The 13,313-nt window shown below is 37.3% G+C and overlaps 1 protein-coding gene across 1 annotated transcript; it reads right to left on the reverse strand.

The window, feature by feature from the left end:
* Positions 1 to 6,872: 6,872 nt before the first annotated feature.
* On the reverse strand, positions 6,873 to 7,876 carry LOC126617807 (uncharacterized). The gene has a single exon (XM_050285866.1). It carries the CDS (start codon positions 7,687 to 7,689, stop codon positions 7,114 to 7,116), a length of 576 nt encoding a protein of 191 aa, XP_050141823.1. The 5' UTR covers positions 7,690 to 7,876; the 3' UTR covers positions 6,873 to 7,113.
* Positions 7,877 to 13,313: the final 5,437 nt, after the last annotated feature.

Here is a 13,313-nt window from a genome sequence, read left to right on the forward strand (position 1 = left end):
TTAGCCTTATAATCTCATGAAATGTCCACGATCATGTCGAAGTAACAGAGTACCTTGACGGAGCCTATGGTTCTTCACAATTCCGACGTCCTTTCTTCAAACAAAGGGTATAGTTAGGCTCGAGGGCTTGCAAGGAACTCAAGGGTGGTCCTTAGAAGTTGATCTGTGAGCTTCTGATGGTGTTTGAAGATTGGAGGGCTCGGGTCGTACGGATGAGAAAGAGAGTTCAAGAAGGAAGGAGAGGGTGAAGGTTGCACGTGTGTATGGCCACGGGTTGGCCAAAAGAAAAATATTAAGGGCTCCCCATTTGGCAGCCTTGTAAGGGAAAAGAGAAAGAGAGAGTCCAAGTGGCCTAACAATATAATTTCAACCCCAAATTTGATTGGGCTAGGGAATATAGAAATACTTGTGATTGGTTTAGGTTTTATTTTCCTATTTTGACCCAATTATATTCTAACGTTCGTAACTTTTTCGTTACAAACCCGATTCGGCCCTAATTTGCATCAACACTCTTGTGACAACGCATACAATTTAATCATGCCAACGGGAAAAATAATTTAAAACTATATACGTACATCTACGTCATTAAGCCTCTAGGGCATTATCGTCACTTCACATACTCAGGAATATATATATATATATATATATATATATATATAATTTGGGACGGGTTGTCACATATGGAGGTATTTGTGATACTGGAGTTGAAAAACTTAGAAATCTTTGCAGTACCAATACAAATAAAAACTCATTTCTTCATCTTTTAGTACAATCTTATCTCATTCGTTAATCTTGTTCCGAATCTATTAGGTCTAAAATATACAAAGTGAGTAAAACCACAGCTTGGTCGGTACTTTAGTCTTATATAACGCTAAACCAAGTGACATGGTCACATAATTCAATTATAGCATATTATCAATAATAAATATTTAACTGATAAAATATGAATGCAACTTAGCTTCATTTTACCAAACCCATTCATGTAATAAAACAAGCGGACTGGCATGTCCTATACCTGCATTTTACCACTGCCCGTGGTTTAGTCATCCCAAATTCTCCTTTTGTTAGTGATCTTGTTCTTCTCTTGTTCGCCAGATTTCCCACTACTTCATATCATTCTTATAATTTCACTTTTGTCACTCTGGCTGGTCCCTACAAGAGTCGAACTCAACCACATAAACGATAATTGCATTCTCATAACCCAATCTCGAATTTACTAGTATCCATCCACTCCAATATGTAATGATATATGCATATAGATATAATCGATACTATTATGATATCCACGATATCAATAATAACATATTATATTTTAAAATATGCTTTTATATTAATTATAGAGATATATCAAGAATAACATATGTTTAACAAAGCTTAAACAAGACAGCCCGTAAGGCTTGGTCTCTTTTGAGCCTTACAGCCCGTTGCTTCTTCAATTGAACTTCAGTCTAGCAACGAAATAAAAAGAAACTCTCCTCTTTTTATTTGGGCCAGTAGCTCCATTTTTTTTTTTTTTTTTGGGGACCTCCCACTCCAAATCAGCCCTTTGTCTGTTCCTTTTTTTTTCATTAGGCCGCAACTCCCCTAGTCTCCTAGATTACTCACAAATGGGCCCTGATGCCGCCCAACCTTTACTTTAATTGCTCAAATTAATATGCCTTTTTCAATTCGATTGTACATGGTGCATTTGGGATTGCAGTGGATCAACCTAAAGTTTGTACTAAATTTCGAACCTACAGTTTTGAGACGTGTCATAGAAATTTGAAGTTTCTATAAGGGAAAAGGATCCTCGCTAGATTCTTTTTCTAGAGATCCCCGTGATCTCATCCGTTCATCGTACACCGTGCGATCAGAAATCATTTTAAAATTTAGAATTAAATATGAATAGTATCTAACGAAAACTGATCGCATGATATACGATAAACGATTGAAATCACGGCAGATGCTTTTCCTTCTGTAAGGACTTTTAATCCATTTAGCTCATGCCTTGTTGACCTAATATGTGTGTGTAATATTTAACTTGCCTCGACGCATAAATATTTAACTTGTACTTTTACACTTGTCATATGTCACATTTCACATCTTCAACCATTGTTTTGTCTTAATACACATAGTTATCTGTACTATTATTAAGAAAACTCTTGTATATATTAATAACTATTTATAAAAAATACTAAGCACTTCTTACCGCAACCATAAAATTTCTAACGGTTATCGCAAGGATGTCTATGCACGACATAGAGCAAGTTTGGCGAAGCCCTCTTCTTTCCTTTCATTTTCGAAGTAAAACAGAGGCGTCTCGCAATCCTACAATACACAAAGCGGTACATTAGCATTCATGAAAATTCGTTCTGTCTCTATTTTATTTTCAGATTCCGAAAATGAACCGACCCATCCTAACATCATTTATGAGGAGCCGGACCACGAAACGTCCTCCTCAGGTTTCAATTGTTATGTTTGGAAAGAGGAAAGCTTTCTATCAGTCAAATGTAGATAAGTAGATACCGCCTCGGAATGCTTTCTATCAGTCAAAAGCGTAGATAAGTCGCCTCTCCGCTCCCCAAGGAATAGAAAAGGAGGACCGGACAATACAAAATACATTAATTACTAAGAGAAAAACCAGGCTTGTATACTTTCTTCCACGAAACAATCGTGAAAAACAGCGATGCTGCTATTCGTGTCTCGACAAAAAACGATTTTCTCGACGATGAGGTTTTGGAGGATACAGTTAAAAGGTACACCAGAATCAAAAATTAGTATGGAGGTTTCCTTGAGAGAAAAGCCAAGCATTTATGGGCTTGGGGGTAGACCTGGCATTTTGGACCCAATTCGTTAATCCGACCAGTTAATATTAGTATATTGATGGATACTTAACGGTCAGGTCGTTAACGGATGAATTCGTTAACAACCCGTTAAATAACGGATCACTTTGGGTCAACCTGTTAGACCCGTTAGTTGAGGATGCTTTAGTAATTTCAATAAAGTCTTAACAACAAAAAATAAACTCTATACAAAAAATAATAATAATAATAATTGTTAACGGGTGAAACAGGTGACCCGTTAGCTTAACGGATTGAATTCGGATGACCCGTTAACTTAACGGATCGGATTGAACGCGACCCAAACCCAATAAACCCGACCCGTTTACAGGTGGAGTTAAGATTAAAGAGATACAACTATAAGTAGACTAAATCTTATAAACTAGCAAAAATATAGTTTAAATTCGTAAAGATAAATATTACTATACCATATTGCTAAGTGATGAGAATATTGAATTAAACATGCATAATGTTTTTTGGTTTGGGGTGGTAATGGGAATTTATTAAAGTGTGACATATGACGTGTGTACTGATTGGCTCGACTGAACGCTAATGTGTGGGCACACATCAGAGAATGCACCTCGCTTCAAAGGTAGTTGGTTTCAGAGGTCTTTTCGTTTTCAAAGTAAATTTTACCAAGAGATTTTTCCGGTCATCGAAGATTTAATCGAGAAAAAAAAAAGTAATAATAATGTCTACTAATTTACCAACTCAAGAAACAATGTCAACTTACCAAGTTAACTACACATTCATTTTATTGTAAATTTTTATTTTTTATATATATCATCACTATTTGTTGAGAATGATGTTGAGCAGTGGCATCATTTGGTTAATAGTAGATTTCTAGGATCGTGATGTTGTATATTACTCATCAGTGAGTCCACCTTATAAGGACCATTTGTACCATTCTGTAAATCATTAATGAAATATTACAATTCACACCAAATTTCATATGTTGACATATGTAAAATCAAACAAATCAGTTGGACACCAATATTAACTACAATTTTTCGGAACAGCTTAAATACAAAGGAGGCCAATGCCAAGCAGAGTTATCCGCCAAATTTGTGGTGCTGCTAAATCAATTTGGGAAAGATAAAGATCTAATCATTTTTAGACCCCCCACCCCATTTTTCATATAAGCCAAGCCTACCAAACCAAAATTAGCTCACCCAGCTCTAGTGGCTCTTAAAATGGAACCCAGTCATAGCATTTTTTTTCTTCTTATTAATGAAAAACAACTCTCTTAGTTAAACACATTGGAGTTCCCTGCTTCTTAAGAAGAAATGAAGTAATTTTACTTCGATGTTCATATTGTAAAAGACTATAAATTCATGTTTCTGCCCTTAATTGGATATATATTGTTTGTCAAAAGTTTCGGGAAGATTGGTGAGGCTTTGTGCATGTGTCGTACGTCGGGATGCAGATGGAGTCATTTGTGTCCAAAATATTCCATGCAACGAATGGCCCGTGCGCACATGGAGCACCAGTGGACCTGCAGTTAGTCGCCAATTTCTTCAGCACAAGAGCTGCCGACAAATTAGAAAAACAAAGAACGATATTAATATATTGATCAAGTTGTAGTCGATACGTCTGGTTGGTGGTTTCAAATTCTTAACCTTTTGCTTTCTGTTTAGGTTCTTTCAGTACCATCCTCTTCATTGAATAATATGCCAAGAATAAAATCTGTGTGTACACAATTAGTAGGTGTACCCAGCACTCACTATTTCTTTGTTGTTTGATCTTCTGGTATATAATAAAAAGGAAAGGACGCTTGTATTTATGGAGTAGGATTCTCTCCCCTCCTATTACCATCTCCTTCCATTCCTTCATCTCACACTCTTCTTTTTGTCTTATTCTCTATATAAAATTTTCAAAACAAGATGTAGACGTGGTATAATCACAACTGTTTAAATAGGAAGAGATGAAAGGGAAGAGATTAGAAAGGAAGAGAATCATGCTCTTATATTTATAGCCCATGCTTGGAACTGTGTCAGAGTCCCACATCGTGTGCTGATGAATATGATTATTTCATGCCTTAATTTAAAGAATGCATTTTCACAAGAAAATGCAGGGTACTTGAAACTTTTGTTTTTAGGGTATAAATAAGGTATAATATACCTCCCATACTTCTAGTAAGAGGAAAGTCCTCAACCTTCACTAACCTAGCATCATTTGATCGTACAAATTTTATAATTTGAAACGGTCAAAATTCTAGAATTGTGACACAGTGTCACGTCTTATGATATTTATCTCATGGTTTAAAAAAAATGTGTGTTTTTCCGTATAATCGTATGGTAAATGGAGAAATTGAATAAAAATCCTACATCAGTATCCTTTAGTAATTTGGAACCCACCAAGAACTGATAATAATTTCACAATTTATTGAATGAATAATAATAAGATGACAACCTTATCTAGTTCAAAAATGTTAATTTTACCATATATTTGTATTATCTTTAATAGAGATGGGACCCACATGCGATGGTAGACCTTACCTCTATTAAAGAGATGATATAAATGATTGTACAAATAGATGGTACGTATAACATTACTCTATCGAGTTATTCTTTCAGTTCAATCATTTGTCCTTGATTACATCTTCACATGAAAAAGAATGAGGATCCTTTCGGATCCTCTTTGTAAGGATCTCGGGGATCCTCCAATCACATATGTTCATCGTATATCGTACGACCAGAAATTATTGTAAATCTTTTTATTTAAAATGAAATATAAACAGGAACTGACGAAAACTGACTGTACGATATACGATGAACGGATATGATTAGATGATTCTTTCTGGCTCCTCTTCAAACTTTTATTTAGGGTTTTAACAAGCCTTTTCAATATATGTGTCAATTGTAATCGATCCACAAGTACTAAAAAAATATTTCTCTTTAAAAATAAAGAACCAAGCAGTTCTCTTTTTAAAAGCGAAACTCGATGCACCGACAGTCAAAGAGTTAATAATCTGCGTGACAAACTTCTTTTATTTTTATGTGCTAAAGTCTCTAAATGGATCACAGAAAGGCAAACAACTTTATGGATAGCTTTATGTGACATATTTTTAGTACATTAACTTCACGAAATATTGGTCCTTGTGGCAATAATAATTTATTCAAGCACTCACTAATGGTGTAGCAAGATCGAATGGAGAAGAAGGGACTATATGTGCAAACACAGAGCCTTTACTGTTCGAAAATGTCGTTAACATGTGATGAGGACAAGGCAGAGCCAAAAGATACACAACAAATCACGCTGCTGCTATATTGAATACATGGACAGGAACCTGTACCGATCTATCCCCATTGCTTTAAATATTTAGCTGCCAGAACTAGAGGGGGAAAATATCAAACACAATGTTCCCAACAACCAACCACCAGATGCAATCCATCTCCCAAAACCCAAATCAAAATAAAATGCTGCCTATGGTAGATGTATTAAGAACAACTTAAACAAGAGCTGCTCAATCAATAACTCCAATTAATATGGATTCCTCCTTCCACCCTCCCCTCAACAACAAAACCATCCCTTGATATTGCACCTAGAAAAAAACATAAGGCTTTTCTCCTGAATAACATTACTCTTCGAGATAAAACACTTCAAGCTCCATACGTTACAAAGAAAACAATGATGATGAGTTCAACAGTATCAAGAAGACCTACTGAAAATAAGCTAGAACATGAAAAGTTGCTAGTTGAGGGTTAATTTTTGTTTTCCAATTAAACTCTTCAAGTGTTTTTTTTCTTTTCCTTATGGTTATCAGTATTATCAATAAAAGATTTGTACTTGACATATATTGTAATATGGCACTACCTTAAGTTAATCAATCTCTATCTTTGGTGCACATTCAATATATAAAGCATACATTTTGGATATTGACAGTAACAGCCACATTTTACTTAGATTTATGTTTGTTTCCCCTTTTAGAATGGGTATTAGGGAGAGGAATTCAAACACAGAACCTCAAATACAAGAATAAACACTTTTAACTACTTGAGTTATAATTATGTAGTTGATGTTCTTTAAACTTGTATAAATAAGAAAACGAAAGAGAAGCAAAAGGAGTATTCATGACTGAATTAGAACATGGTTTAGATGCATCTAAGAAGCACAACCACAAGATGTACACTTTTAGGCAGTAGTTGAGGTTACTACCACAATACATTTTTAGCATTAAACAAATAAAACTTAAGATAAATTACAAAGCATTACTAACTAAGAGTAACCTTGCATTGGCCAGATCCATGGCCATATATTAACACAACAAGACCATCATGCCTTCTTCATCAAATTAAAATCCATGGCAGCCTCGGTTGCCTCCAGTGCTCACCGTGCTAAATCGAAAACACAATATTGAAGTAGGCGAGCCAACATCCTCTTGTTCATAATCTCCCATAGAATCAAACGAGGAGCTTGTGCTCGAAAACCGGCTCCTTCCATGGTACTTCCTTGTGTTCACTGATGAATCTGATGATGACGAGAACAACGAAGATGACGGCGATGAAGGCGAAGATGGTGAAGATGGCACATGGGTTTTCTTGAGACTTATTTTCAGGAAAAGGGTGTGCAAAAGATTGGATCTTGAATGCTTTTTGGTTGGTTTTTTGTAGGAATTGGAAAAGTATGAAGGAGGAGGAGTGAGAGGAGGAAGTACTGTGTCCTCACTGAATGTGTATTTTGGGGTACCTGGCTGAGATTCCCACATGAATGGGACATTAGCAGGCAATCCTCCATAATAGACTCTCAAAGATGGATTTGCTATGGAGCTTTCCTTGGACAAATGCTTAGAGTTAGAGAAGAACTTGTTCTCATCAGCTTGTTTAGTTGTGAGGGACTTTTGGGGAGGGTCTGCGTTGCCACTGAACATGATTTTGGTTTGATCGATGATGGTGTTGTTTGGCTTGCTTTTGTATGAGTTGAAAGTGCTTGAACTTGAAGTGGGGGTTAATTTGGAAGAGAATGTGAAAGTAGAGGAGCGCGCTTTGGCCTTTGTTCTGCTTTTTGGGAGTAAATAAATCCACAACACAATGAAGTCAAACAAATAAGATACGTTTGTATATAGTTCAATTAAGTCCTTATACCAAAAAAAAATAATTTAGTGAACTCGTGAAACTCAACTGTTGACTTTAAAATCTAAGTATGTCGAGGAAATTGTTACCATACAGGCAGCTTCCGCAGATTGGCATCATGATCCATAGGCCTGTTTGATTGATGCTGATTAATGTAAGAAATATATAATAAGGGGGCTGCAAAAGAGATATAGCTTAAGTGATTAGGAGCATTTAATAACTTTGTACTTAAGTTTCCAACTTTGAGACCAAGGTACAGTAAGCGCACTTTTTTTGTGATTAGTAAAGGCACTTATTAAGTGATTAAGAATGTTTAGTTTACATTTAGGGCGTGTTTGTTTGACCTTCTTAGGGGGGACTGGACTGGACTACACTAATTGGTATTGTAGTCTGATGTTTGGTAGGGGCAAGAATTAGGTTTAATGGGATTAGATCTGACTCGCACGGATTAAACCCCTCGCTAGGAGTTCTTAGCGAACCACCCCAAAAACGTCTGGATTCGTAAGACCTCCTCCCTCACGTCGTCCTCCTCATCCGATTGCGCTCTTGCGAGAAAGAACCTCGGTCATCCTAGGAGAGAGTGTCGTCGACGTCCTCCTCCCTCACGTCGTCCTCCTCATCCTCATCTCTGCGTCCTGCTCGCCGTCAGCTGCATCCTGGTCGCCCTCATCTGCATCCTGCTCCTCATCTGTTCCTCTCGTCGTCCGCTCCCTCGTCTTCACGTAACAGATCTGCTCGCCCTCATCTGCCTCCAGTTGTCTGGTAAGCTTCGATTGTTCGATTTTTTTCGTCGATTTGGGCGGATTTGTTTTGGGTTTGAGCTTTATTTGATTCTACAGTTGAACAAATTTTAGGGTTTTGATATTTAGGTGAAATTGAGATTAGAAATTGGGGTTTTCATAAAGCTTGGAATTTGGGGTTTGAAATTGAGATTAGAAATTTGGAATTTGGGGTTTGAAATTTGGAATTTGGGGTTTTCATAAAGCAGTGTGTGTGTGTGTGTGTATGTAAGTATGCAGTAGAAATTTGGAATTTGGGGTTTTCATAAAGCTTGGAATTTGGGGTTTGAAATTGAGATTAGAAATTTGGAATTTGGGGTTTCAAATTTGGAATTTGGGGTTTCAAATTTCGAATTTTGGGTTTTCATAAAGCTGTGTGTGTGTGTGTATGCAGTGTGTGTGCGTGTGTATGTATGTATGCAGTGTGTGTGTGTGTGTGTATGCAGTGTGTATGTATGCAGGGTGTGTGTGAGTGTATGTCAGTGTGTGAGAGTGTGTATGTCCGTGTGAGTGCAGTGAGTGCAGTGTGTGCATCTGACCAGTGTGTGTGTGTGTATGTATGCAGTGTATGTGTGTGTGTGTGTATGTATGTATGTATGCAGGGTGTGTGTGAGTGTATGTCCGTGTGTGAGAGTGTGTATGTCCGTGTGAGTATGTGTGTGAGTGTGTATGCAGTGTGTGAGTGTGTATGCAGTGTGTGTGTGTGTATGCAGTGTGTGTGTGTGTATGCAGTGTGTGCATCTGACCAGTATGTGTGCAGTGTGTGCATCTGACCAGTGTGTGTGTGTGTGTATGTATGCCGTGTGTGTGTGTGTGTGTGTATGTATGCAGTGTGTGTGTGTGTGTGTATGTATGTATGCAGTGTGTGTGTATGTATACATTAGTTATATTATTGCTGCTATATTTGTTACGCATGCTAAATTTTAGTTTTGCTATGTTGATATAATCTTAGAGAAATAAAGAAGCCGATGGATGGAGAAGCAAACCTTTTCCACTGTTTGATAGATTTGCATATATATTTGGAAAAGATCGGGCTACGGGTAATGTAGCCGAAACCCCTGCTCAAATGGTGGAGGAACAAAGTCATGATCATGTTGGTGAAAGTGATATTGGAGGTGAAAATTTTGTTTCTTCAATGAATCAACAAAGCCAACAAAGCACCCCATCTGAAAATAGCCAAAGAAAGAGGAAAAGAGCTGTGGGAAGTTCAAGTGATGGAACCGAGGCAATTATCAGTGGACTGAAAGATTTTTATGTTGAAAGTGGGAAGAGGATGCAAATGGTAACTGAAGCTTTAGTTCAAGGTACTGCAAATCATACTGACATAGCTAATGAACTTGAAGCAATGGGTCTCTCTCCTATGGATCAAATTGATGCATTGTCTCTTATTTTGGATAAACCAAAAAATGTGGGAGTGTTCAGGGCAATCAAACCGGAACTCAAGAAAGTGTTCGTCCAAAGGCTTTTAAGCGACAACGCAAGCGGATGAGGATTTTGGCTAATGTTAACATGGATGTATTTTATTAATGTTAACATGGATGTATTTTATTAATCATACAATCTTATGTTATGGCTTATAACTTAGCTTTGCACTAGTATTTTGGCTTATGTTAACTAGCCATTTTGTAAATTATGGAGATCTATTTTGGCTAATGTTAACTAATGTTAACTAGGATTTTCTAAATTATGGAGATCTTCTTATGTACTTGTATTTGTTGAAGTTGCATGTATTGGGCACTATTATTTTTCTTCTGTTGGGTGATAGAGTTTAAACCAAGCTACATTTGCAAATTAAACCCAATTCTATTAGCAGGTAATAGAAACAAAACAATTGTCAATTTTTTTTAAGATTCATAATATACATGGCAAAAATATGCTCCAATTAACCCATATCATGAGATTTGTAGCATTACTCTATTACACAATGGCAAAAATTTGTAGTCCTAGTCTAAGCAAACACAAATCTGGTGAACAGTACTGTTTTTCTTATCCTGCTTCTTAGTCCGACATTACTCCAAACGCTTCACTAAGTTAGTCCAGCTTAGTCCAGTCTAAGCCAGTCCAGCTTAGTCCCGGCAGCTAGTCCAGTCCGAGACAGTCCGGCGCAACAAACGCACCCTTAAGGTTCTATATTCGAATCTTCACTCTTGATATGGTTAGTATAAGACAACAAACAAAACAATGATATATTAAGACCTATATATATGAAATATCCAGTTATTGAAATCAATCGGCTATGTTTTGGGGCCTCTATGTCAATGGTCCGTATATTATGTCGAGTGTGAACTAACAAATCAGTAGTTGAGATTATCAATTGTTTGTGGTCCTTTGATACTGCCCTGATAAGGCTGTTTTCAATTCTCAAAATCAATAATTAAGTAGGTTAGTTGTTCTGATTATTATTCGAATTTAACTCTCAAGTCCTACTGAAGTCGGATAATGTAGTAGCTGCCTCGCACCCCCAACATATCGACTTCATAATAACAAGCCAAATGGAGGTTCATATTCGACCAAAAAAAAAAAAAGGTCCATATTTCAGCAGGTAGCACTATTATGTGACAATAATAACAATCATAATAATGATAGCAACATTTAAAGATAAGCATATGCAAATTGCTAAGGAGGATATCTTGCTTGGCATGGATGGAGCCACCTTGGGGCGCGGATGCCCCCACTCAATTTTTTTGGTACAAAAATTGTACATACTGCATGTAAGGTGTATCTACTAGTTTATTTGCTTGTGACATTAGCATTCTCTCTTTCAGTTACTCTGTCACTATTGAATGAGCATTTTCGGCTATGAAATTTCTGAAGACTCGATTGAGAAATTGAATAGTAGCTCACTAGATAAATGATAACATGGCTATTATTACAAAGAGATATATTTGATGGTACTGGTAATAAAGTTGTTATGCAATGCTTTCAAAATATGAAATGCGTTGAGAGATTTTGTAATATGTTGTATAGAAAACCTTATGAATTAATTTATAAGTGTTTTGTTTAATATATTCTTGAGCTTTTTAATTTGTGCCTTTCTTGTTTGAGGATGCCCTCATCCATAAAAAATTTTGGGTTCGTTCTTGTGAGTTGGTAAGGATTGTTATGTTCGTTAAGCTAAGGCCTAATTTGAGTCTCGTTGCCAAAAATCCCTCTTCGTGGACGATCTATAAAAATTAAAAATGAGGTTAAGACCCCCTCTGTAAGTCCTCAAAGAAACTTATGATATGTCCTGACTATAAGATGAAGTAACCTCTTCTCACCTAAATTTTTTTCAGCTAAAAAAATAAAAATAAAAACATATTGCAAATTGGCAATGACCTTTGCCTAGTAAAATAGATAGCTTTTTTAGTAGAGATAGGTTACAACAAAGATTCAAGCATGATGCAAACCCTTTGTCGAACTCGATTCCACGTCGAATAAGAATCATGCCATACGATAAACTATGTGCATTCTTAGAGGAATTGTTCAAAGTCTTAAGCTCCTGCTAATTAGTCACAATCACGTCGCTCTTCTCTTTATATTTTTTCTTTTTGGCCGGTCACCATTATCGCATATTATTATATATACAATTGTTTAATTATATACCAAGGTCTTTGAAATATATAGTAAAAGAAGAAGACGACTAAAATCATGCTTGTCAAATTTCAGATGCTCACTTAACGTATACTACCACATGCTAAGGGAATCACTACATCTGAAATTTAATCACAAAGTGTTCATTTTTACTTGTAAGTAAAAAGTCTCAGGGAGAGAGAGATTTAAAACTCACAACACGGTAGGTTAAAAGGAAAGATGCTAACCACTAGAGCAATCCATCTCTTGTACTGACCAAATCATGATTTGAAAACAAAACACATTTGTACAGCTTTACGGGTTTACGGGTTTTTTAAGAGCAAGTCCACCCCTAAGGACTTTGTGCCAGCACCCAGCGCATTTATCCACTCAATTAAACAGTAATAGACCCCAGTAAACAGTAATAGGCCAAAGCATCTCCACCCCTAAAAATACGCTGGCACCCAGTCTATCTAATATTATATTATTTTATTCATATCAATTAATATTTTATCATTCATTTTATTTTTTATTTTTTCTTCTTTCTTCCTTTCCCTCTCCGATCCTTTCTTTCTCTCTCTCTCTCTCTCTCTCCCTCCCTCTCTCTCTCTTTTCCAGCTCACTCCCGTGAGCTCACCTTCTCCTTCCTCTTCAAAACCTTCCATTTCTGCACGCCATCCACCCTTGCATCTCCGACGCCATCCCCCTGCATCTCCGACGCCGTCCACCCCTGCATCTCCGACGCCGTCCTCCTGCATCTCCACACCTCCGACGCCGTCGCTTCGTCCTCCCGTCGTTCTCCCTCCGTGGTTCCTTCCCTCACGACATCCTCTCCCGCCTCGACCAGCTCCGCTCCTCAGCCTCCACAACAACTCCCTCTCTGACGTCATATGCCCTCCGACGTCACACTGACGTCAGATAGGCCGGTCCCAAGGTCTGTCGATTTTAGGCCGGCCTGTGGACTGGCTTGGGCTGGGTGCCAGTCGATTTCACAGGCTGGAGTGAATTGACAGGGTGCCAGCCTGGTTTTTTGACTGGGTGCTGGGCTCTCTTCTTCCCGGTGGAATTGCTCTAAGTAGAACCATGCATAT

This window comes from Malus sylvestris, chromosome 4 (genome assembly GCF_916048215.2).
Source record: "Malus sylvestris chromosome 4, drMalSylv7.2, whole genome shotgun sequence".
NCBI classification, from domain to species: domain Eukaryota; kingdom Viridiplantae; phylum Streptophyta; class Magnoliopsida; order Rosales; family Rosaceae; genus Malus; species Malus sylvestris.